General features: G+C 43.4%; 2 protein-coding genes across 4 annotated transcripts in view; one reads left to right on the forward strand and one right to left on the reverse strand.

The window, feature by feature from the left end:
• Positions 1–1,192: 1,192 nt before the first annotated feature.
• Positions 1,193–10,016, forward strand: LOC118299546 (porphobilinogen deaminase). 2 transcript variants are annotated; one of them, XM_035623360.2, is made up of 14 exons: positions 1,193–1,390; positions 2,961–3,014; positions 3,364–3,436; positions 3,852–3,901; positions 4,360–4,415; positions 4,935–5,012; positions 5,852–5,929; positions 6,023–6,098; positions 6,255–6,368; positions 6,472–6,510; positions 6,612–6,731; positions 6,846–6,899; positions 7,787–7,894; positions 7,985–10,016. In XM_035623360.2, the coding sequence occupies exons 1-14, from the start codon at positions 1,367–1,369 to the stop codon at positions 8,156–8,158; spliced, it is 1,098 nt and encodes a 365-aa protein (XP_035479253.2). In that variant the 5' UTR covers positions 1,193–1,366; the 3' UTR covers positions 8,159–10,016. The 2 variants fall into 2 exon arrangements, with proteins under 2 accessions (XP_035479253.2, XP_035479252.2); XM_035623359.2 differs by lacking the exon at positions 1,193–1,390 and adding an exon at positions 2,676–2,833.
• A 7,105-nt stretch (positions 10,017–17,121) lies between these two features.
• Positions 17,122–22,999, reverse strand: part of LOC118299112 (ubiquitin-associated and SH3 domain-containing protein B-like) — a 40,617-nt gene continuing 34,739 nt past the window's right edge. Inside the window, exons 6-14 of one of the 2 annotated variants that reach the window (XM_035622562.2) lie at positions 22,769–22,977; positions 21,773–21,917; positions 21,543–21,666; positions 21,293–21,412; positions 21,100–21,192; positions 20,829–20,973; positions 20,019–20,125; positions 19,775–19,884; positions 17,122–18,185 (exon numbers count right to left, since the gene is read on the reverse strand). In XM_035622562.2, the coding sequence (XP_035478455.2) occupies positions 18,048–18,185; positions 19,775–19,884; positions 20,019–20,125; positions 20,829–20,973; positions 21,100–21,192; positions 21,293–21,412; positions 21,543–21,666; positions 21,773–21,917; positions 22,769–22,977 (1,191 nt within the window). In that variant the 3' untranslated portion in view covers positions 17,122–18,047. Of the gene's footprint in view, positions 18,186–19,774; positions 19,885–20,018; positions 20,126–20,828; positions 20,974–21,099; positions 21,193–21,292; positions 21,413–21,542; positions 21,670–21,772; positions 21,918–22,768; positions 22,978–22,999 lie in introns of both variants that reach the window. The other variant, XM_047335462.1, reaches the window with a different exon arrangement.

A 22,999-nucleotide genomic window follows, 5' to 3' on the forward strand; every position in this document is an offset into this window, starting at 1 on the left:
CAGCCAGCTTTATATATTGATTTTGAGCCTTAGAGGTGGAGGTTTTAAAACACTTGAAAGCTACAAGTATAGTGCACCAGCTGTATTCGGTATTACCCTCACGCAAACCCCTGAAGATCGAATATATCCACTGGTATTAAATCTATAATGATGCTGTTAGGTGTAGTATAGGGCTACTTGATAAACACGTAGTTCAAAGTGAAAAAACTGGAACCATTCATCACTCATGTAATCATTCATGTACAAGAAGGGCCAGAGACTAGGAGACTGAGGTCCTTCGGTGTGTGCAAGACACTGTTAAGGACTTTCTACGGACACTGTGGTGGCACCTGCAATTTGCTATGCAGTGGTCTGTCGGGGCTGTGGAAGCACTGAGAGGGACAGAAAGAGACTGAATAGGCTGATTGGGAGAGCCAGGTTAGTCCTGGACTGCCCTCTGGACACAATTGAGGAGGTGGGTGAGAGGAGGATGCTGGCCAAGCTGACATCCATCATGGACAATCCCTCTCACCCCCTCAACGAGACTGTGGGGGCCTTGAGCATCTCCTTCAGCAACAGACTGCTGCACCCCCAATGCAAAACGGAGCGCTACCGCAGGTCCTTCATCCCGACAGTTGACAGACTCCATAATAACAGACTCCGTAATACTCTTTATTCAGAACCATTCCATGTATAGTATATTTCCGTGAAATACATATATAATTATTGCATATTTAATAACACTAATAGTAATATTTATTATTTTCAACCCGCTGCACATTACTTTTGCACTCAGTTTATATGTACATAGCTTTTTGAAAACAGTTTGTTCCTTTATTTTTAATTGTATTTTTGCTTCCCTGTGTGGGAAGCAAAAAGTGAATTTCCCCGAGCGGGATGAATAAAGTTTTATATTCTATTCTATTATTCTATTCTATTCAATTATATTCTATCATGGCTCCACCTGAATGAAAACGATTGTCAAACTTCAAACGTTCCCTGATGACCAAATTGAGGGTTTATTGTTATGGTATGGTTGCACTTTCTCTTTCACATAGAATTCTGGTTTGCGGACTTGACGCAGCTCACGCAGAAAGGGGACACATCCGCAAAATGCACAATAATAGACGGATCTTTTTATTTGACTCCTTGCATCCGCCCACCCAATAGGAACCCGGTAGACGTAACAAGGAAATGACCTCCAACCACTCCAATGACATCACGAGGTCCCGCGTTCATTCATGTGGGAGCTCACGAGCAGCCCGGCTGAATCGTCCTGACTGCTTCTGAAGGATTTCGGGATTTCTTAGTTTTTTAATGGAGCCAGCGCTTCGGAAAACAAGCCGTTGATTCGGACAACGTCGACAGAGGGAAGCGGACCGCCGATATGTCGGAGGAGAAAAGTTCTCCGGTAGGTAGCAATGAAATTGAGCCGGTGGGTTGCGCCCCGTGCATGGGGCACGCAGTCAGCGTAGGCTGTGCGAGCAAGCGCCATTTCCGTGTGTCGTCACTCGGAGCGCGGCGATTGGCTAACGTTCGCGTCTGTGTCAGTATTCTGTTTTTCTACTGGACAGTTAAAAAAAGGAAAAGAAGAGGAAGGGGCGGGGTTTGTTAAGCTAAAGCGCTTGAGCAGAGCAGAAGTTATTACCAATATTTGTAGGTGACCTGTGAGATGGGTTTGCTACTGACCCCTCCGAAACTGTCATGGTCGTTGACTTTTCCTGGAGAGATGAAGAGAAATTGAGCAGAAACACTCGCTATATCAGCTACTTGCACAGCCTGGAATTCAAATCGTACCAACTCAAGTCAACGTTTCTTTTTTTTTTTTTTTTATCAATAAGGGAAACAAGTTTAAATGTAACCAAATGAAATACCACTAGTTCCATTCCACCGATTCCGAATGAATGAGTGCCCATCATTAGCTCCTGTAACAACAGAAGAGTTAAACATGCAGCCTCCATGTTATGAGTTTCTGTATATGGAAACTATTACATCCTATGAAGAAGATACCGAAATGAGATTTATTGTTATAAATAAGCACATATTTTGAATACAAAGGAGTCAGATCCACTTTTCAAAGTCATCCTCTAGTTATGAAATGTCATTTCAGTATTTTCCCAGTAACTTTGATTGGAATGTTCTTTAATTTCTCATCGCCACATTTCCAAAGATCTATTATTTCATTTTGGTTTATTTCCCAGCAGCACCTTTATAAATTCTATTGCCTCCTCCATCCCGCTCTTACCAGGCATAGTTAGCCAACAAAACAAAAATGGCCAATGACATTTTTGATAAAATATCATCAGTTCTTCATCACCAGTTTATAATACCGGAATGAAACATGTTGGCAGTTTCTTTTAAATAAGATATCGTCTGAGCACAGTGTGAATTTGTTGCCCCATTTTATACTCCGACATATTTTAATGGACATTCAACTTTTCAATGTGAGTTTCCAATAACTGCAGTGAGGATTGTGATTTGATGTTCTACATTATTTCAGAATAATGAAGAGTGTCAGAGGAGGAAAGTTTCCAACCACACTCCGTTTTTTTTAGGACCACACCTTATACCCAGGACCCTCCTTAGCTGCCCCTCCCATAACGGATTCGGGTGAATTGGCGTTATTATCTACTGGGAGCAGAGATATCTTGGGTGGAGGTCTTAAAGAAGTGGGGGGAGGTGTCTGGTAAAAAAGACTACTGTTTAGTATCTAGAGGCCATATGACCTCAGCACAGCTCCTTACCAAGACACAGCAGGCAGTCCCAGCCACACAGTGGACACAATAGCCTCCACAGTGCAGACGCTCGGTACAGACTCAGAACTATGGAGGACGGACCATACAAGTACATCAGGGTGAGGCGAGCGGAGACAGTGTTTCATTGCAGGAGTGACTGATGGACATCAGCCGGAAACGTCAGGAAGGTGTTCAGCAGAAAGTGAGTTTAAACTCTTTGGGCTAACTTCTCTTTTGCCCCTGCAGGATGGGAATGGCAAGGTCAGTCGGCTCATCCGGATCGGAACCCGCAAAAGCCAGGTAAAGTATGATATTTCCGGTTTATATTTTTTGGCTTCAATAAAGGTCTCAACGAGAATTTGAATGTGAACGTAACTTATGTCAGTCTCAATGTGTCGCTTAATCTCGAGTTATCCAATGCCCCTTTGCCCCCCACGCTGCTTTAGATACAGCAGAGGAAGATGTCTGGCACTCCTCTGGCAGAGATAACATAGTTCCGGCTTCACAATGTCTTTCTAAGATAACTGTTCCCTCTCCAGTCTGTCATACTCATTTGAAGGTCATTGACTCTGCGGATTGGTGTTTAATATTTTTTTTGTATCAGAACAATTTGGCTAAAGTTAGATTCTGCTGTGCTCTTCCATCCCAGCTGGCTCGCATCCAGACTGACAGTGTGGCGGACAAGCTGAAGGAGCTGTACCCCGACATCACCTTGGAAATAGGTGAGAATCTTCCCAGACTTCTGTTTTTTGTTTGTTTGTTTGTTTGAAAAAAACTAATTGTACATGTCGCTGTGTTACAAATGTCTTGTTTCAGCTGGCACCATCACAGGCATTTTTGTTTCGATTTTGGCATGAAATACATAAATGTTGACTGTTGCTGTAAAATTAGCCCAATGGAGTCATGAATGCAACAATTACAGCTTCTTTAACACACTTATCAAAAAGCAGTTACGGTAATTATCCACTTCAACTGTTCAGGCGTTACAGTTCCATAATTTGCCTCCACTGTGCCACAAGGTGAGTTAGTTCATGTCCATTGTTCATACCTGGGGACAAATGTAACAAGCTGTCTTTTCACTGTCATACTGCCTCCTGTCAATCGTGTTATTAAACCTCTCCCTCCTCTATCTTTCAGTCGGCATGTCAACAACAGGAGACAAAATCCTCGACACCGCTTTATCAAAGGTGAAACTTGTTCAAATGGAGAATGCCACAGCCGATTTGTACTATTGATTAATATGCGCATTATTTTTGTTTGTTTTTATGCTTTGTCTATGAAACGGCAGAAATTGCGAACTATCCCCCAACATGCACATTACGGAACCCATATGATCCCAAATCCCAGATTCCGAGGTCGGCATGTAAAAATATACAACACCCACATTTAAGCTGGATCCAGCGAATGCCTGACACGAGTGACTCCAAGTATTATCAAAACAGTTGCCGGTCCTTTTTTAAATTTTATTGACTAATTTGTTAATTTACCGACTCATCATTTCAGCTTTACACACTCCGCAATGGAAAGATGTGTTAAATAAACTATGGGCACAAAGCAAAGATTACATTATAAAAGACCAACATCAGTTAGATGAATGTAAATGAGCAATGTAACAGAAAATCATAGTTGGTGTTTTTCTGTGCAGATTGGAGAGAAGAGTTTGTTCACCAAAGAACTGGAGAACGCTCTGGAGAAGAACGAGTGAGTGTGACCGGTGTCATCTGCGGCTGACACCACACTTCCTTCACAGCATTGTTTCACCAGTTTGACGCCAGCTGTTCAGGTTTATCTGAAAGGCCTCGGCTTTGGAAGGCTGATACTTTTGTATTGTGGATGCCACCCACAATTGTTGTTATTTAATACAATTACAAAAATGACATAAAACTTAAAGTTATCAATGGTTATTAAATAGATTTGTCGAAATGCTGAAAAAACAGCATGAACAACACTGACTGCTATCAGCCCCAGTGACCCAATCATCATTATTCATCAGGCCGTTTTTCGAACTACAACATTATCTCCTGAAAAATCATAAGAAAACCCATGGCACACCACAGATTGAGTCCATCCAGAAGGAAACCCTTTGATTCCAGCTGCTGCCTCAGATCCTGCAGGCTTTTCTGTTCTTCTGCCCTTGAAGATATGAAATATGTCTAACCACTGAATAGCTGCATTATGCTGGAGAATGTATACATGACTGGGCTCTCCTATGTCCTACAGGGTTGATCTGGTTGTTCATTCGCTGAAAGATCTTCCCACCACTCTGCCTCCGGGATTCACCATTGGAGCTGTGTTGAAGTAAGTGTGCTCAAACAACTGGGGTGTTCGCTGTGGGTTGATGGGTAAATGAGCTCTCCTGCCTCTGGGATTTAAAATCACATTTCCTGCCCGTACTATCAGAATTATTAATTTAAAAACAAATATTAAAACACTCACCTCACATATAAGAGGTGTGACATGCATCAGAACCATTGATGTTGCAGCCTGTAACCATTGAGCCACCAGAGCGCTTCACTTAGGGACATTTCCAACTGCTCATTTTGACATATTATTTTAGCTCCTATAATACTAGTCCCACAGAATTGTCACAGTGCAGTTATTGAGCTAACTTTCCCCATGAAACTTGTAGTGATGCCTTTTGATATTTTCAATCTGCTAATAATTGATGAATTGACTGAACCAATAAAATCACAGTTCAGTACTTAGTGGCAGCCAACAGGGAAAAAGACAACTAATCATACTTAATAATATTTAAAAACAATATTCACATTTGTTTTGGGAAAGGAAATCCATTAACACATCTAAGACACAATGTGTTAGATGAGGAAAAACTGGATGCAAACATGAAGTTGCTGTGTTTATAAGAAAACTTGACCTTGATTCAATTATTCAAAAAAGTTTTGACCGCTTTGTCCATTTAAATCCTTTTAATTAGCTTATTTAGTAAGTATTGGTGGGAAAGGCGAGGTTCCAGAGCTCTCCAGATAGCGAGGCTGTGTCGGAACAGGTCCATATTAGAGCTAAATACAATTTAAATGTTGCTTATTGTCCATTCTGCTTATCCCTATTGTACCTGTTGTGCATTTTCACTGAGGTTGAGTTTTGACCAGCTCTGATTCATTTTTTTTCTCTTCCAGGAGAGAAAATCCCCATGATGCCGTTGTTTTGCATCCACAAAATGCAGGAAAAACTCTTGAGACTCTGCCGGAAAACAGGTAGCAGCCTAATGGATCATCTCAACCAGCCGTAGTTGCTTAGACGACACATTAAAGATGCATAACTTGACCTGATACTGTGTGTTTGTGTAGCGTGATCGGCACCAGCTCACTGCGCCGCGCTGCTCAGCTGAAGAAGAGATTCCCCCACCTTGAGTTCAAAGACATCGTATCCTTTGTGAAGGAACTCTGTGATCATTGTAGAGACGGAAACAATTTCGATTTTTTTTTTAATTGCATAACAAATGTCGATCTCTCTCATGAGAGAAGGGTTATTGGGAAGTCAGAGTGGATATAGGTTTCTTTCCTTAGCCCTAGTCCTCAGCGTGGAAACCTGAACACGCGTCTGAAGAAGCTGGACGAAAAAGCGGACTTCGCTGCCATCATCCTGGCGGCTGCCGGCCTGAAGAGAATGGGCTGGGAGAACAGAATCAGCCAGGTACAGTTCTGTTCGTGTCAAGTCCAGTCGTCTGTGTGAGGATTCTCTGTGGAACCTTTCTCGTCTAACAGTCTGTCTGCTCTGTCTTGTTTCCCACTGGTAGATCCTGGAGCCTGAAGACTGCATGTACGCTGTTGGACAGGTGGGTACGGTGGGATTCCAAATATGACCATGTAGAAGTCGAGGATAATTGATTGATTGTTGATGATTAGTTATGATAATATATATGGATGTTTTTTTCAGGGGGCTCTGGCAGTGGAGGTTCGGGCCAGAGACATAGACATCCTGGAAATGGTGTCCGTCCTCCATGACTCTGACACTGTGCTGCGCTGCATAGCTGAGAGAGCCTTCCTCAAACGCCTGGTACACACACACACACACACACACACACACACATTCCTACACAGATTTTCCCATTGTATGCTGTATGAACACGGAAAACTTGGGGTATTCAACCAAACATTTCCTCATTTGCAGGAGGGTGGGTGCAGTGTTCCTGTTGCTGTAAACACCGAAGTAAAAGACTCCCAGGTAAGAATGCTAGGTTAACACACACACGCACACACACACACACACAGAGACACACACACACACACACACACACAAACAAACAATGTATATATAACTGTAGCTGCAATGATTTGTCATATTTGAAAAAGTTTATAAAAACACACAGTAACCTACTGATTGACATTAACCGGCTGAGTTACTGTTGGCTTCCTGCTGTAAACTTACATCTCAGACAAAATATGAAAAAGAGGAAACTTGGTTTCTGGTTCTGTCAGACAACAAAATGATAGAAACCTGGGTTTCCCCTCTGAAGCTCTCCCCTGGGAAAAAACATAGATTTCCTGGTCACTACATCTAAAGTTCTGCAGAGCCTTTTCATGGCACCAAAGGCAGCTGTGACATCTGATAACTTTCCCCCCAAGTGATGTTATTTGAGTTGGCATCAGTTGGGTCTGAAGACTTAAGTTTGAAAATGAAACCAATCTGAAGGTGAATACCAGACGTCTGTAGTCCGCTCCTCATCCCTGCCTGAGGCTCAAGGCTACAGTAGCTGCTACCAGCAGCGCATAAGTAAATCTCAGATTCTTCATGTTGCATTGTGCATAATGTAAGACTCTGGGCTTTGGCAAGGAAGAAGAATGTGTGGAGTACAACAGATGATGTCTCTGATGATATTGCATCGATTTTTATTCTTTTTTTTGTGTCTGTTTTAGAGAAGCGGGATACTAAGGCAAAGCTTTCATAGCAGGTCAACTTTTTCTCAAATAGTTACAGCACCAAACCTGCTTAAACTGCTGAACAATTCTCAGGTGTTGGCAGTGATTCAGAAGTCTGGAGCCTATAGAGAAAGTGAAGCACACAGTGTTGAAATAAAAGTTGAAGGACCGTTGGTTGTTGTGTTCTCCCAGCTCTACCTGACGGGAGCAGTGTACAGCCTGGACGGATCAGACAGTCTGAAGGAAACCATGCAGACCAGCGTCGCTGCTGCTGCTGCTGCTGTTGCTGCTGCTGACAAGGTAACAGCCCAGTTGTTAAAAAAAAAAAGTCTTGTTTGAAACCACAAACCCACGGACCTGACATTGACAATGTGTTTCCCATTGTGACAGAGCTCAGAAGAGGTGGACGAGCGGGTCCAGCGAGTGGGGGTGACAGCCAGCAAGATCTCGGGTGAGGCCCAGGACCGAGCTGAGCGGCTGGGAGTCGACCTGGCCAACTTGCTGCTGAGCAAAGGAGCCAAGGAGATCCTGACGGTGGCCCGGCAGCTCAATGACGCCAGATAATCCCGCTTTGCGGATGTGACGGGGGTACACGAGTACAGCCAGTCACAGCCTTGTGTCAAGGAAAAACGTGATGTCCCCTTTATTTTTTTTTATGTTAGACATTTGACCTGAGCCAAAAAGTGCCAAATGGTGCAGTTTATTCCCTTTGCATCCGGAAAGCCTTGGGGTACAGCAGGTCAAATGTTACACTACCTTGACCAATGTTGTGTTTAGTCTGGTGCAACGCTGCTCGGCCCATTATCAGCTTGTTCAGAGTCCCTGCAGTCGCCCCCTCCGTTTTGGTTCCAGCCTGCTCTTACACACAGAACGTCACGGAGCCACCTCCTGAGCCAAGTAGAAACTGGTGATTGACACAAAATGGCCTTTGGACACTGACGTCAGCACGTAGAGCACCAACCACTGGCTGATATCCTCGTAGTGAATCCTCTTCATTTTTGTTTTTTTAACCATATCAATACAGTATCAGCCACTGAAATTCAGTATTCTCAAATATTTGTCCACTATTGGTTTCCAGCATGTAAAAAAAGGGAAGTTATAGCAGAGTTCCTCTCTCAGCTTTTAGCTGACAACTTTCGATGGCACCAAAGATTCGTTTCTCAGCATTGTGGTTTGGTGTCAGCAACTCTGCATTGAAACGAGGCTCATGTCGGTGTGGAATAAGTATAAATATATCAGTCTTTCATTCATAAGCTCATCCAGCTCTGTGCTGTTTGTTGACTCGACCTTATCCACCGGAGCATTCCAATGTAGTGTTCTATCATGTCGGCCTCCTGAAACATCACAATCTTCATTCAACTCAAGTTGTTCACCACATTTAAAGAATGTGCCGAGTCCTTCTTCTACAGCCAGGGGATTAATTTAATATCCGTGACAATAAGAGAGTTTGTTTTATTCCACAGCTTTGTCCTGAGAGGAACTGTGTGATGTTACCTCTGATTTTAAATGTGCTCCGGGCCTGAAGCATCACACTCGGCATCAACCAGAAGTGTGTGAGTTTTATGATGAGGTGTAAATGAAACACGTGTGTTTGTACAGTACTGTACAGTAGTGAAATGGGCCTTTTAAAAGGTAAAGGGCACAACAGCCTATTGGCTCATTGACGTTCCTGGAGGAAAGGACTGTTGTGTCAGAGAGACAAAGCCAGACAGAACTTATTTAACTGAAATATTAACTATAACGCTGGTTCTTGCTCCAAGCCTTCTCAGTATTTTACTATTGTATTACCAAACTCTGTACACGAGATCAAAGCCGTTCGTTGAATCCTACAGACACGCTGTCTCAAAGCATTAAAACATATCTATCTCCTAATTATGGGATGGGTCTTAAATATCCAGTATAGTTGTCTTGAGATAATCTAATGGTTATTAGGCAATTAATTATCAAACTCTTAGATATGGATTCTGTATCTACACAACTACGAGATATTTATCCTGTAATTATGAGTTGCAGAGTCATAACTACAGCATATAGAAGATCATCCAGACTTCTTTAAACTTTTAGCAGGTGACATTTGCTGTAATGCACGATGCTGTACTCGTATGTATATTCACACACACATCATGACCTTAATAACTTGCATAGACACATAAACCTCTATGATTTATCATTGCTTCCATAGTTTCTATCAATGTGCTGGCGGCCATTTGAGTAAACTGCATAGCTGCCTTACTCTGCATCAGTGTCACTGCACAGCTGGTGTGTTGTTTCTTTTATTTTATAGCTCTTTATTTTATATAATAGTCTACCTAATTTAAACCTCCTGAGCCATAATTGTTTTTCAGCTTTAATGTCTGTGCGAGTTAACATGGAATGTTTGTCAGTCTGGATTCTTTTGTGTCAATAAAGTTAGTGTGTTATACCTTTTGTGTTGTCATTAATCATACATACATACAGATGACGGCTCGACCAATACACGGGACTGCTGACAGTTATTAAAGATGCTTATTATATATATATATATTATATATATATTTAATTAATTAATTAATTAATTAATTAATTAATTAATTGGTTATTGTACAAACTGTTTATATGACGTCATTTGTTGTGTGCAGCTCGAATGGCTCCGTGAATGAAGTCACTACGACTACTGGGAGGTGACGGTGACCGGATGTCCTGGTCGTCATGGCACCGGGGGGGGGGGGGTTGCCGACCCAGAGGGGAATGTATGCCCCCTGGTGTGCGGTACAGGCAACTGCCAGGGTACAAGTCATCATAATCACTATCAACACCACCTCTCAGGACACACACACACACACACACACACACTCACACTCACTCACTCACTCACTCACACACACAGAGACTCACTCACTCACTCGTGTTCATAAAGGTTTATTCTCTATGAGGCAGTCGCACTGGTTTAGCTCAGCGGTTACTTCGTTCAACTTTCTCCTGCAGAAACATGATCACCATCCTCTCCGGGGGATCGAACCGCGGGCGCTGTCCAGTGTTTTCTTTCATTCTGTTCGATCCTCTCACACACTGCACACTTTGAACGGACACCGAGGAGACGTGTCGCACTGTGACCAGCAACACACGGAACACTGACGTCAGTGAAACGGATCTCTGACAGAACAAAAGACTCGTGTTGAGTCTGTAAGAGCCTAATAAACTAGTGTCTGCTCTGTGTAACCCGCAGGAACAGGAAATTGGTTCCAATGTTGTGGATGATTGGTGGACACTGACTAAATACGATTTCTTTTGAATATCCCAGAAAGTTAATAATGTTCATCAGGATGAATGTGATTCATTCAACATTGAGGATCCCAACGGCTGATGTTTTCCAGGGACAATTGTCCAAATCTGGGTCAGATTTTCAGTTCAGTGAGCTCAAGTTCGGACCAAATCCAGTTGTGTTGCAGTTATTAGAGTTCACATGTAGCTTTTCTTTTCCAAATTCTTACTGATAAGCTCCAAAGCACACAGCGACATGGGTCTGGTCGTCTTTTATTAACATGCTGACACATCAACCATATAAAGCCCGGTTGTACGGCTACTACATACATCAAAATGATATGGTCACTGCTCAACTATATGGAAAGCAAGGTAAAACAGGGCGTGGTCTAGCCCACAGTTCGTAACTACGTCACCCAGTATGACGTAGAGCATGGACGTCGGACCCATTGTACGTGTGGGACAAGACCCGCCCACTTTTACCGTCTCTAATTCAGAGCATCTGTCTCTTCACTCAGTGGTTCTTTCAGAGCACCAACAGTCAAATCCATTCCGCTTGAGGGATACTTTAATAAATTAAACTCCATACCATGTTTTCCCTGCTTCCTTCCCTTCCACGCTCCTGCTTTCTGACACCCCTCAAATCCATTCCGCCTGATTTGCTCATTGACTCCATATAAATTAAACTCCGTTCCACGTTTTCCCCGCCGGCTTTTGTTCGCCTGTTGCTTTTAAAGGCATCACGTACATATCAGATGCTGTTGTGTTCACTTTTCGGGAAACCTTGCCAGGTACGTGGTTATTGTTTCGCGCTATAAAAGGCAATTTCTTATGTAAGGAGGCTGAGTCGAACTCACGACCTCCGGCATGAAAGACGGACGCGTTACCAAAAGAGCTAAAGCTCCGCGCCTGACTCAAAATTAAGGAGTGATCATTATATACACCGCGCAGCCTCTGTTGCACTTTATTGACGCGCACTAGAATACAGGAAATAACATCTGCTCTTGTAAAAATGTTCTCGGGGTGGACCCATCCACATTCAATTTTGTGTGTGTGTGTGTGTGTGTGTGTGTGTGTGTGTGTGTGTGTTGAAGTGTGGAGACTCGTGTTGATAAAGGTTTATTCTCACAGTAACAGTCGCACTGGTTTAGCTCAGTGGTTACTTCGTTCAATTGTCACTGATCACTATCCTCTCCGGGGGATCGAACCGCGGGCGCTGTCCAGTGTTTTCTTTCCCATTTGTACAACATCTAAGGTGTGCAATATATAATAATACAAATATTATGTATGTATTAATTACACATAATAAATTGTTCAAGAAACTTTTGGGAACTTTCAAGAATAACTTCATCCTTTTTTTGGATGGTTCATAATAAAGTGCATGCGTTGGTCACTTGCATGACGTCATGACAGCAGACAGTGTTTATCATGACGTCAGCTCGTGACTGACAGTTCAGGGGCAGTTTGTCTGTTTTTTGTAATTAAAAGTGTTTCGGGGCTGAGCTAGAATTTGGTGACAGAGTTACACGACTGCCTGTTTATACCTGGACTCTGCCTCAGTCACACTCGTGTTCATAAAGGTTTATTCTCTGTGAGACAGTCGCACTGGTTTAGCTCAGCGGTTACTTCGTTCAACTTTCTCCTGCAGAAACATGATCACCATCCTCTCCGGGGGATCGAACCGCGGGCGCTGTCCAGTGTTTTCTTTTCCCTCTGCTCTCTTTCATTCTGTTCGATCCTCTCACACACTGCACACTTTGAGGAGACGTGTCGCACTGTGACCAGCAACACACGGAACACTGACGTCAGTGAAACGGATCTCTGACAGAACAGAAGACTCGTGTTGAGTCTGTTGCTGCTCGTTTCTTTGTGTTCGCTCCGAGGTTTTATTAAAGTCATATAGTTTCACCTGAGTGTCAAAGTGATTATTGTGATGAATTTCTTACAATAAAGTTGTCACACTCCAACTCGATCATCCGCCTCCACAGTGAACCCCCTCGGCTCAGGTGGTGTAGCCTCTGTAATGTGTCCCGCGTCAAGTTAACGACATTTACGTCTTCCGGTTGTAATTCTCGTGTCAAAATAAAAGCCTAATAAACTAGTGTCTGCTGTGTGTACACGACATGAGCAGGAAACTGGCTTCGATGTTGTGGCTGATTGGTGTGAACAGGATGTTGTGCAATACATTTAAAAGGCTGTACGTCAGGAAATTATAAGCAACGTGTAACAAACTGTTATTTTAGCAGACAACGCATATATTTATTCTGGATACACTAACAACAATACAGAAGAAGTAAGGATGAAGGGTTTTATTGTATTGGTTCTCCTTTACAGTATTTGCAGCACAGTTGGATGAATAGTAACTTTGCACACCTGTTGTGTTTATCATGTTATTGCTATGGAGAAACATTCATGCTTTTATTTCATCAGAAACAATACAGAACTGCAAATGAAGTCTCCCACCACAAATCACAGGTCGTCGTGTTGCTCTCGTTCTGTCCCGAAAAATATTACAGCTGCTTAAAAAGGACCGTTTTTTCTTGTCATGTCAGAGCTTCACCAACACAAGGACAAGAGTATACATTAACAAGTAACATAAATCTAACGTGAAGCCTCTGGACACACCTCGTCTTAAAGAACAAACCAAACAAATACATTTTGATTTCAAAAGAGGGTCACTTAATTCATTTCTGTACACGTTCGGGGATGTGTTCAGATAATGAATACAGAATACAGGAACAACATGGCATCTTCCTCTGTGTCTTTTTTTCCCACGGCTCTCTTCAACTCTTCAAATCAATGCATCACTCTCTGGAGGATCCGTGCCGCTCCACTACGCTTGTGTGATGACATTTACATGTGATGATCACCGTAGAGAGAGAAGGCCTGCCACACTCCTGGGGCAATGGTGGATTCTCTTCTCAGCGTCTGTATCTGCAAAGAATCCGCACACAGTTGAACAGATATTTTTCGTTGGCTTCAGAATATTACTGGTTTGCAGGTCGGAGAAAAGATACGTTAAGATGTTCTCATCTCTGTGCACGCCATATGGACACTGGCTGAATAAGGTTTGTTGTGATATGATAGAAATATTAATAATAGTTTATCAGGATGTTTTTTTCCAAGTAGATGTTTTATTTTCCTGACTTTTGAGGATCCTGAAGCGGATGTTTCCCAGGAAAATGTCCAAACCAGGTCAGATTTTCAGTTCAGTGCGGAGAAGTCAGGACCAAATCAAGTTGCGCTGCAGTTATTAAAGTAAAGGCGAGTTCACATGTCGCTTTCATTTTCCAAATCGTTACTACTTTAATTTTTTTTGCTCTTTACGTTTTCAAAAATCTGCATGTTTGCATTCTTCAGACAGTTTAAGATTGTTTATACGGTTCTGAGTTTCCTGTTCCCCTGGCAGCAATGTTTTCCGAACAGATACATGTGACACATGAACACAAGCCTGAGTCTGCTTGAGGAAAATGAGTGAAGCATATGTAGAGGTGTGAACACAGCGCACATCCACAACAGAACCTCCAACAATACATGACTGTACGCCAGAGACATGGACGTCATTACTTGGGTCTGCTGTTTTCTTTTCCTTTGCAATTTCGCAACCTTCCGGTGCCTCCATTATTGTCTCCACAGGTAAACAATGTTGTGGGGTGTTTCTCTCAAGCGTCCATATGGTCAGAATCTAACGAATTTAAAGCTGCACTACCAGGGAGAGGTATTCATGTGAAGACGCGTCAAGGCGACAGGTCCAATTTTTTTTGCCATTTACGGGACAAAGTATCATAGTAACTGATGATTTGAAAAAGACTGTCAGTGTTCCATTTCAGGGGATATATATATATATTTACACTTCAAAGGAAGTTGCATATTTCTACAAGACTAGTGGGCTGAACTGTTTGGATTTTCTTATTCAGTTTTCCTGCATTTGGCATTTCTGACGATAAATGCCGCTTTGTAGGATTCGCCAAAATTTCAACGAGAGTTTTCAGCCCTTTTTTCTTAACTCTTGACATGTTTGGACTTGAAAAAGTCGCTGTCCGGCTGACCGAGATAAACCGAGAGCTGCGCGACGAAGGGGCGTTCCTGTTACCGACGCACTTCCAGGGGGAAAACCTCGCTGAACGCGACTGCTAACAATTGTCAAACGTCCGAGCAGTAAAAAATTGTATCTCCCGAAGCTTCCAAAATGTTTAATATGTTTACGCGTGATGCTCATCGAGTATGACCAAAGGCAAGGCTTTCAGGAGACAGTCAGTACATCAGGGAGACGTCACTTTAATTCCAAGAGTTACGCACAACGACACACGTCACTCAATCAATGGAGCAGAGTTCGAAGCTGCATTTGCATACTGGATGTCTTGAATGCAGTCAACACCTGAGATAAATTCTTGCATGCTGTTAAAAGCCCCCCCCCCCTTCTTTGTTTTTAACACACAGTTTAGCTTGTAACGTTTGGAAGAAATACATTTGTAAATAAATAGAAATTAAATTGGAAGACTTTTTCTTTTTTTCTTTCAAAATAATATGATTATTTACAGCAACTCTGAAGCCCTGAACAACACGTAACAAACACAGACTCCAAATGTTGCTGGACCAGTATTAAGAAGCTACTGTATGATTGTCAATAGTGCAGGTTGTGCTTGTTACAGTTGTGTTATTTTTTTCTATACACACACTACTTGACCGTTAGGATGTGCTACACGTGGCACCAGAGTAGAGACATAATGTGGGGGGCCACACTCAGCCGGAGCCGACACGCCTCCCCTCAGCTACTGATGCAGGACAAGCGGGACAAAAGATGGCGTTTCTTTTCAAACCATTTGTTTTCCTCCTCGCGAGATACAAGCTGAGCTGAGTCACCAGCACACATTCACATGTACTGTATGTGGAAACTGCCATCTGTGCAGGGGAGCAGTGCACTGTTAACACAGTTCATTATAAATTCTTAACATCTAGTCTCATTCAATTTTGTGAAATAGGCACAAAGCCAAATACAAGTCGAATCGTGGGGACACAAATTATGCAAACATTTAGTCCGTGTCCTCACAGTATGTCAGTATTAGCCCAAATATAAACCTGCAACTGCCTGCAAGTCAGCGGACACTCTAGCAACCCCCCGGGGCTGAAGTGTAAAAAATAAAACTCTTGCTTGAATGAATGATGGTGCAACAACTTTGTTATGAGATGGTTGACATTAGTGGAGCAAAAAAACGCCATGTTGTTACCCATAAAGGGACATGCGAGTGCAGCATGTGGTCAGCCTTAAGTGTTTACCATGTGAGATATGTTGGAATTAAGCTCACGTTGCAGCTGTGCTAATGTTAACATGTTAAAGGAGACATATTATGCTCCTATTCAGGTTCATAATTGTAATTTGGGTTACTACTTCAGAAGGTTGACATGTTTCTAATGTTCAGTTAACACATCAGTTTCCTCAGACTGTCCGTCCCTGCAGCTCCTCTTTCCAGCCTCTTTCTGAAACACTTGGTTTTAGCTCCTGTCTCTTTAAGGCCCCTCCCTCCCAATGAAGCCTGGACAAGCTGGCTCCACTCTGTTGTCATTGGTCAATGGCTTCCAGTGCATGTAGGAAGTGTCCGTCTCCGCTCTTGCTTTACCTGGGGTGAGGTCCAATTGTCAACATCTTGAAGTGACCCGGAGGTGTTTGATCAGCAGCCATGATAAGAGCTGTTCAGATTCTCTAAATGCATAGGAAAGGAACTTTCAATGCTTCCTTTCCTATCTCCTTTAGCATAGGGCACACTGGAGCTTCCTATGTGAGAGTAAGGAGATATAGACGCCACACAATTCATATTTAACGTGACGCGACATGCGTATGAATATGACCCAGAAGAGACGCACGCCATCATGTCAGTTACCGTTACATATGAATAATTTACATCTGATGTCACAGGGTGGTAAAACACAGTGAAACATGCTGGATCCATTTTCGGAAATTTGTAGTTTCACCACGGCAGACGCATCAATAACATCCGCTGTCGCGTGATGACGTAGTTTAGTGAAAGTCGAGTCGGATTCTCTGTGCAGCGCTGTCGGCTTTTCCTAAGTCCTATGAATCCTCCTTTTCACCTTTCCTTGACCTCATGATAGTAGTAGATAGGAAGGACATTATGACCGCAGCCCTGGCTTTGTTGGGGGCTTATGCACTTTCGTACGGCCGAACTACTGAAAAAGCATAATATGTCTCCACGCAAAGCATTTGTTTACAGTATACGATGACCTGCTAGTAGCACATGCTCAACCTAACACACACACACACACACGCGTTGCTACATGTTGATGTTAAGGTTAGCAGTGTACACATTTTAACATGCCAACTTTAACATGTGAGAATGTGAGCACCAAAAACGAATGATCAACACGATAAAAAAAAAAAAAACAACGTACTAATGAACACTACTTGTAGCTAGTGACTCCACAATGCATCAGATTTGATAGATTCCATAATTACAGTTGTGCAACTGAAGTGGATGAGTAGACAAGAGCGCGATGTTAGACACAGCTGATGTTTAACTTTAGCAGACGTCTTTGACAAGTAAACCAAACCAGCATTTGCTGAGTTTACAGTTAGGGAACCAGAACTATTTAGCCCTGTGGAATATGAAGAAAAAAACAAAGTAAATAGAGAACCTGAGTCTTCCGAGATACAAATCTCTCTGTCGTCTGCACTTTTGCTTTTTTTAAAAATACAATACAGTGTAACAATTCTTTAGTTCCGTCCCTACTTCATCTATTATTCTTTATATTTTGTCATGCTAATCAAGCGCAGAGGCAGAGCTGATGCTAATTCACAAAATGTCCTGAGACTGGGCTGACAATATCGACGCATGATTTAGCTGAATGTCAGTGAGTGCCCTCCTGTGCGTTGCCTCTAACACCCTGCCATAGGATACTGCCCAAAGCAGCTTCCCCTGCGTTCTTGCAAAAAAAAATCATCATACCGTGAATTTTGGACATTTACTCTTTAGAAAACTACTTTTGAAACCAGTTAAATAACCGGGACTCATCTTCAGGCAGGAGGCTCCCTCAGCTGTCACAGCTGATGCACCACCGCTCGCGCGGTGAGGCTGAAAAAAAAAAAAAAAAAAAGGAAAAAAAGATCCACTGGTCTGAAAGCTGCTATCCCAGTCTGTGGAGTGCAGTATGATCAGGTTGTGTGGGTGGGGGGTGCGGCGCTCTGGGCCGGCGGACATCAGTCTTGCAGAAGTGTCTCCCTCCAGTCAAACATGTGGTTTGGTCCATGTGTGAGGGGGAGGATGGGAGGGTCCACTAACTGCCACCCGCCGGTGTCCCCCTGCTCCTCGCAGGAGCAGAAGCCCAGGTAGGGGATCTGAAGACCAAAGCAGAGGAATCGAGGGTTAGCTTTGGGAGAAGAGGTAAAAACATACGGGCTTGAACAAAATAAATGTCAGACTTAGATTTGCGTCGTGCTTTGAATGTGGCACTGCTGGCCGGCGACTCGTTGGACACTGGGATGTGTGCAGCCATCTTGTGGCATGAGCAATGAGACTCAACTGTTGTGAATTGACTCTGTTATTTGGTGTTTCATGTCACACTGTTAGGATGTGGTCATTATAATGGATTTCTAATACCTACATTTTGGATCATAGTTCCCAAGTGAGTGTACTCCTCTTAGTGTGGTTGGGACAGTGGATATTTATTTCTGTTTGCCTGTTTTGTGTATGTGCATACTGGCACAGCGGAGGGAATTTGTGTATTTTTAATTGAATTGCTGTTTGTATACTGTGGGAGATTTAAAATGCCAAAGAAATCAAGTGAGATATAATACACACTGTAGGAAGTTGTTTTCCTTTGTATGCGTGCATTTACTGTGTAATTAAACAAAACGGTTTCATGGGACAATTATTTGGCTTTGTGTCTAAATGTTATTTTTCAATTTCCCATGCCACATTAAAATAGAAAAACAAAAAACAAAGTGAAGAGGTTTATTATTAGCTTTATAACCCTGACCCCGGCTGCTGAATACTGAATTCTGAATACAGGGCAATGTCCTTAGCTTTCATGAGGAGGTGAGAAGGAGCTCTTTCGTTTCAAACAGAGGGAGTAATTTGACTTTTTTGTTGGGTTTATTTCTACCTAAGAATTCCAAAGCGTCCCCACATGCTCTGTTAAGTTGTTTCAAAACCAGCTTGCGTTGAAGGAGAACGTGCAGACGAGCACTAGAGCCTCGCTGACCCGAGTTACGAAAAGCTTCCGACCCCTTTTTTCTCAGTAATGAGCAACCCAACAAAGAGCCTTTATCTAAAGAGGAAGTTTAGTCTGGTAGGAGTCCACAAGCACAATAAACATTGCGTCACTCGTTGTGAGCATGCAAGCGAGTCCCCTGTCGCCTCTTTGTTCACTAAGTCAGGTGTCAGAGAGTGGTCAGAGAGGACAAGATGAAGTCTGAGACTAAATTGAGTATGAGCTTACAATCAAAGAAAGACCAAAGTCTAAAATCGGGCCGATTCCTTTGGTGTGCGACATGAACTCTGGCAATTCGTACAACTTCTCTGTTGTAGCACATTCATCCAGACAGACAGAGAGAGGAGATGTGCTTCAATGTACTCATTATGCCACATAATCTAGTTCTTCCCCATTAGCTGACGAATAAAATGACAAGATCAAGTATCTGAGCTTGTTTTTCTCTACTGAAGATTCACTTAAAGGCACCTTTCAGTTGCTTAGGCTGCCGCTCAGAGGAAATTCACATGGATGCCTTGCAGCTCTGAAGTTTGAAGTGTCCACAGACTCCACACCCATATTTTTGTACATCTGGCCACTATGAGAATGGGCAGGGGGAACTGAGGGAACTGAGGGAACCATACGGAAGTAATAACGGATGGACAGAGAAGAGGGATGTATGGAAGGGAAAAAAAAAAATGAGACTAGATTCTTAGAGGTATTCTTTGCACCGACCTTTCGGACGACTTGGATGAAGTCCTTGGCGCTCTGCGGGCTGCGGCCCTGCAGCTGGCGCGTGCATGCCTCTAAGGAAGAAGCGTGGGCTACAATCAGCACGTTGTTTCCTACGCAGAGTGGAAACCCAGGCAGGATGCAACGTCAGCCAAGGACAAACGCGCGAGAGTGTAAGACAACAAGGTAAAGGTTCACCTACACGGACTCGAGAGCTCCCGGGGCTCTGCCGTGTTTTCTCTCTTACCAGTGTTTTTGCAGTCCGACAGGATATCTTTGGTCACTTGGTAGCTCCGACTCATGTAGTTCTCATAGGACTCCGACACGGTGAGCTTGCTGACTGGGATCAGTGGTCTATATGGTGACAAAAAACAAAACAATGACACATGTACGATCTATGTTGTGCTGTCCAGTGCCTTTGTGCCTTGTGGTTTGAGGTTGTTGTTTACTGAGTGAAACATTTCGAAACTAGCCACAGATGCTTCAACACTACAGAGCAGGCAGAGCGGATAAACAACGCAGCTACAGCTGCAGGTAGTGCATATAAACTGTTCACTGTACAAATATATACTGTGTATACAGTACATATACACACAGGTTCCTGTTTCCATTTCTGCCTCCTCCCTAACCCTAACCGCTCGCGATGCTGACCCGATAAAAACCTGTCAACAGACTACTGACCAATCAGATCACTGGGGGGGAAAAAGTGCAGCGTCAGTAATGTAGGATCACGACATGGATATACCTCCTTGAGTTTGGAGTAAAAGTGACAAATTGTCTTAAGATAATTATCTCAGCAATATTGTTGGTGCAAAATGCTTCTTTGCTGCATATTAATTGTGCACACTGTACTGTTTGTAATGGTATAATACCATTTACACTTAACACAATATTATGGCCGTAACGCATTTAAGCTAAAAAGACTCAGACATGTAATTTGATTTTTGCATGCAAACATCTGTCAAAGTGGATGAAATGTAATGCAGATGGAAAATTCATTAACATTTCTAATTATACACATAACATACACTTGAATTACTTGCGCTGTGTTTTTCACCTGTACATTGTGTCCACACTGAAGTTGGCAGTAGCCAAGTCAGATGGGGGTATCCATGCTGGCAGGGAGTTCCCAGAAACCCACTTGGTCCATTCAAAAAGCCCCGGTTCCACTCTCAGCTTCACTTTACCATCCTGCTGCAGACCTGTTTACACAAACACAACTGTTCAGAGCCGCGTGCAACGGAAATTAATTTACTTTCCCTAATGTCCCTGAGACACGTGGACTGTTTTTGTTTCTGTGACTGTTCATGGGGTCGATCTCTTCTTACCTTTCAGGATGTTCTGTGCAGTCTGAACACATCGCAGAGAGGGAGAGCAGTACACAAAGTCTATCGCTGTGTTACTCTCTAGCAGGGCCTCACCTAGAGGAGCACATATTTAACACCCATAAACACATTTCATAAACATAATGCCAGGAGTCCCGGGCACGGTACATCACTTTGATCTCTATAGGTGACGTACCCACTAGTCGAGCCTGTGTGGAGCCGAACACAGTGAGAGGCGTGTCCATTTCATAATCTCTCTGGCCCCCCCACAGTGGCAAACTGGGAGGCATGTTCAGATTGGAACGTACATATCTACCTGCCAAACAACAAGAACACACAGAATCAAATGTAAGGATCCTTTTTTAAAATGATTTCTACAATCTCTCTTTTTGTCTAATGACAGGAGCACACAATACTCGTGTGGCTTTTCGAGTGGGTGTGCTCACCTTTACTGTCTGAGCAGAGGGAGAGCCAGTGTTTGCCGAAGACCACATCCATCCTCTCGCCGTGCCGGCAGACGAAAAGTGTACGTTTGGACTGCCGAGGGTGACCGCTGCTGATCCGCAGGACCTGCTGGGAATATAGGATTTCACTAAACGACAGGGCTCCATACATGTTGGATTGTAATTTACAAAACAACACGGGGGTTAGGTGAATTTTGAAAACAATCACCTACCTGCATTGGATGACAAATGAGACTGAGGGTGGGCGTGTCTCCGGGACTCGTGTTATCGGAGCGTCGGCTGTCCAGCAGTCCATCAAACATCCCTCTCTCCTTACTGGTCTTGTCACTGGGCCCACAGCTGAAGAAGGAATGGGAGCTGAGGTGGACACGGAGAACAGACGAACAGGAATCAAGTACAAACTGGACTGAATTATTTCAGAGGAACAACACAGAGCCACTGGTTCAGATATGTGGATGACGCATGGGTCAAAACCCGTGAAGTGTTGCATTTGATTATGAGAATATTCAATCAAGTCAAGAGGGTTCAACCTCTGGGGAGCATAAATCTGATCAGCAGACGACATACGTGTACATTTTGATACTGTATAACAGGCCATTTTGATCAAGTGGTTAAAGATCAGCCAAATTATTAGGAATTACTTTTTGGGACCAAGAGTATTGACACTACATTTCAGGGAAAATTACCCTGCATTTGCCCAACTCATGCCCATATTAGCTGGGGAAATGTTAGGCATCCATCCATTCATCCCTTATCAATACTCCTTTATCCATTAAGGGTCGCAGGGAGGCTGGAGCCAATACCCACTGACATTGGCGAGAGGCAGAGTTCACCCTGGACAGGTCGCCAGCTTATCGCAGGGCCACATACAGAGACACACAACCATTCCCATTCACACCTATGTTCAATTTAGAGTCTCCAATGAACCAAACCCCAATCTGCATGTCTTTGGACTGTGGGAGGAAGCCGGAGAACCCAGAGCACCCACGCATACACGGGGAGAACATGCAAACTCCACACAGAAAGGCCCTGGTTGGTTGGAACCGGGATTCCAACCCAGAAAATGTTAGGCAATAGAATATATTATATCATAAATGACCTACTTGTACTTCAAAGTCTTTCAGTGTGAAGTGGTGGATTTCTGTGTATTTGTATCAGTGATTTTTAATCAGTTTATTTTGACTGTGTAATTAAGGTGCTCTGCTCACCCATGGAAGACCCAGGTGTCGGATTCATCAGACAGGCTGACGTAGTTCTCGGGCAGCAGGCCGGAAAGCCCGGTGGCCAGCGAGGTCCCGTACACCCATCCCTCACTGGTGCTACTCTGGTCCACTGGAGACATGAAGACAAAGTCCCCAGGAACCAGCTCCAGCTCATCCTCGTTCTGAGGCATGTAGGGGTACATCACCCGCAGGGTCTGCACGTGTGACATGAAGGGT

This window comes from Scophthalmus maximus, chromosome 11 (assembly GCF_022379125.1).
Source record: "Scophthalmus maximus strain ysfricsl-2021 chromosome 11, ASM2237912v1, whole genome shotgun sequence".
Classification (NCBI taxonomy): domain Eukaryota; kingdom Metazoa; phylum Chordata; class Actinopteri; order Pleuronectiformes; family Scophthalmidae; genus Scophthalmus; species Scophthalmus maximus.

Excerpts from the sequence above, each read along its gene's own strand:
- LOC118299546 (XM_035623359.2), top strand. The coding sequence starts at position 2,804 with ATGGAGGACGGACCATACAAGTACATCAGG. Across the intron at positions 5,013-5,851 it reads ACCATTGGAGCTGTGTTGAA|GAGAGAAAATCCCCATGATG; the intron begins GTAAGTGTGCTC and ends TTTCTCTTCCAG. Across the intron at positions 6,732-6,845 it reads GAGCCTTCCTCAAACGCCTG|GAGGGTGGGTGCAGTGTTCC; the intron begins GTACACACACAC and ends CCTCATTTGCAG.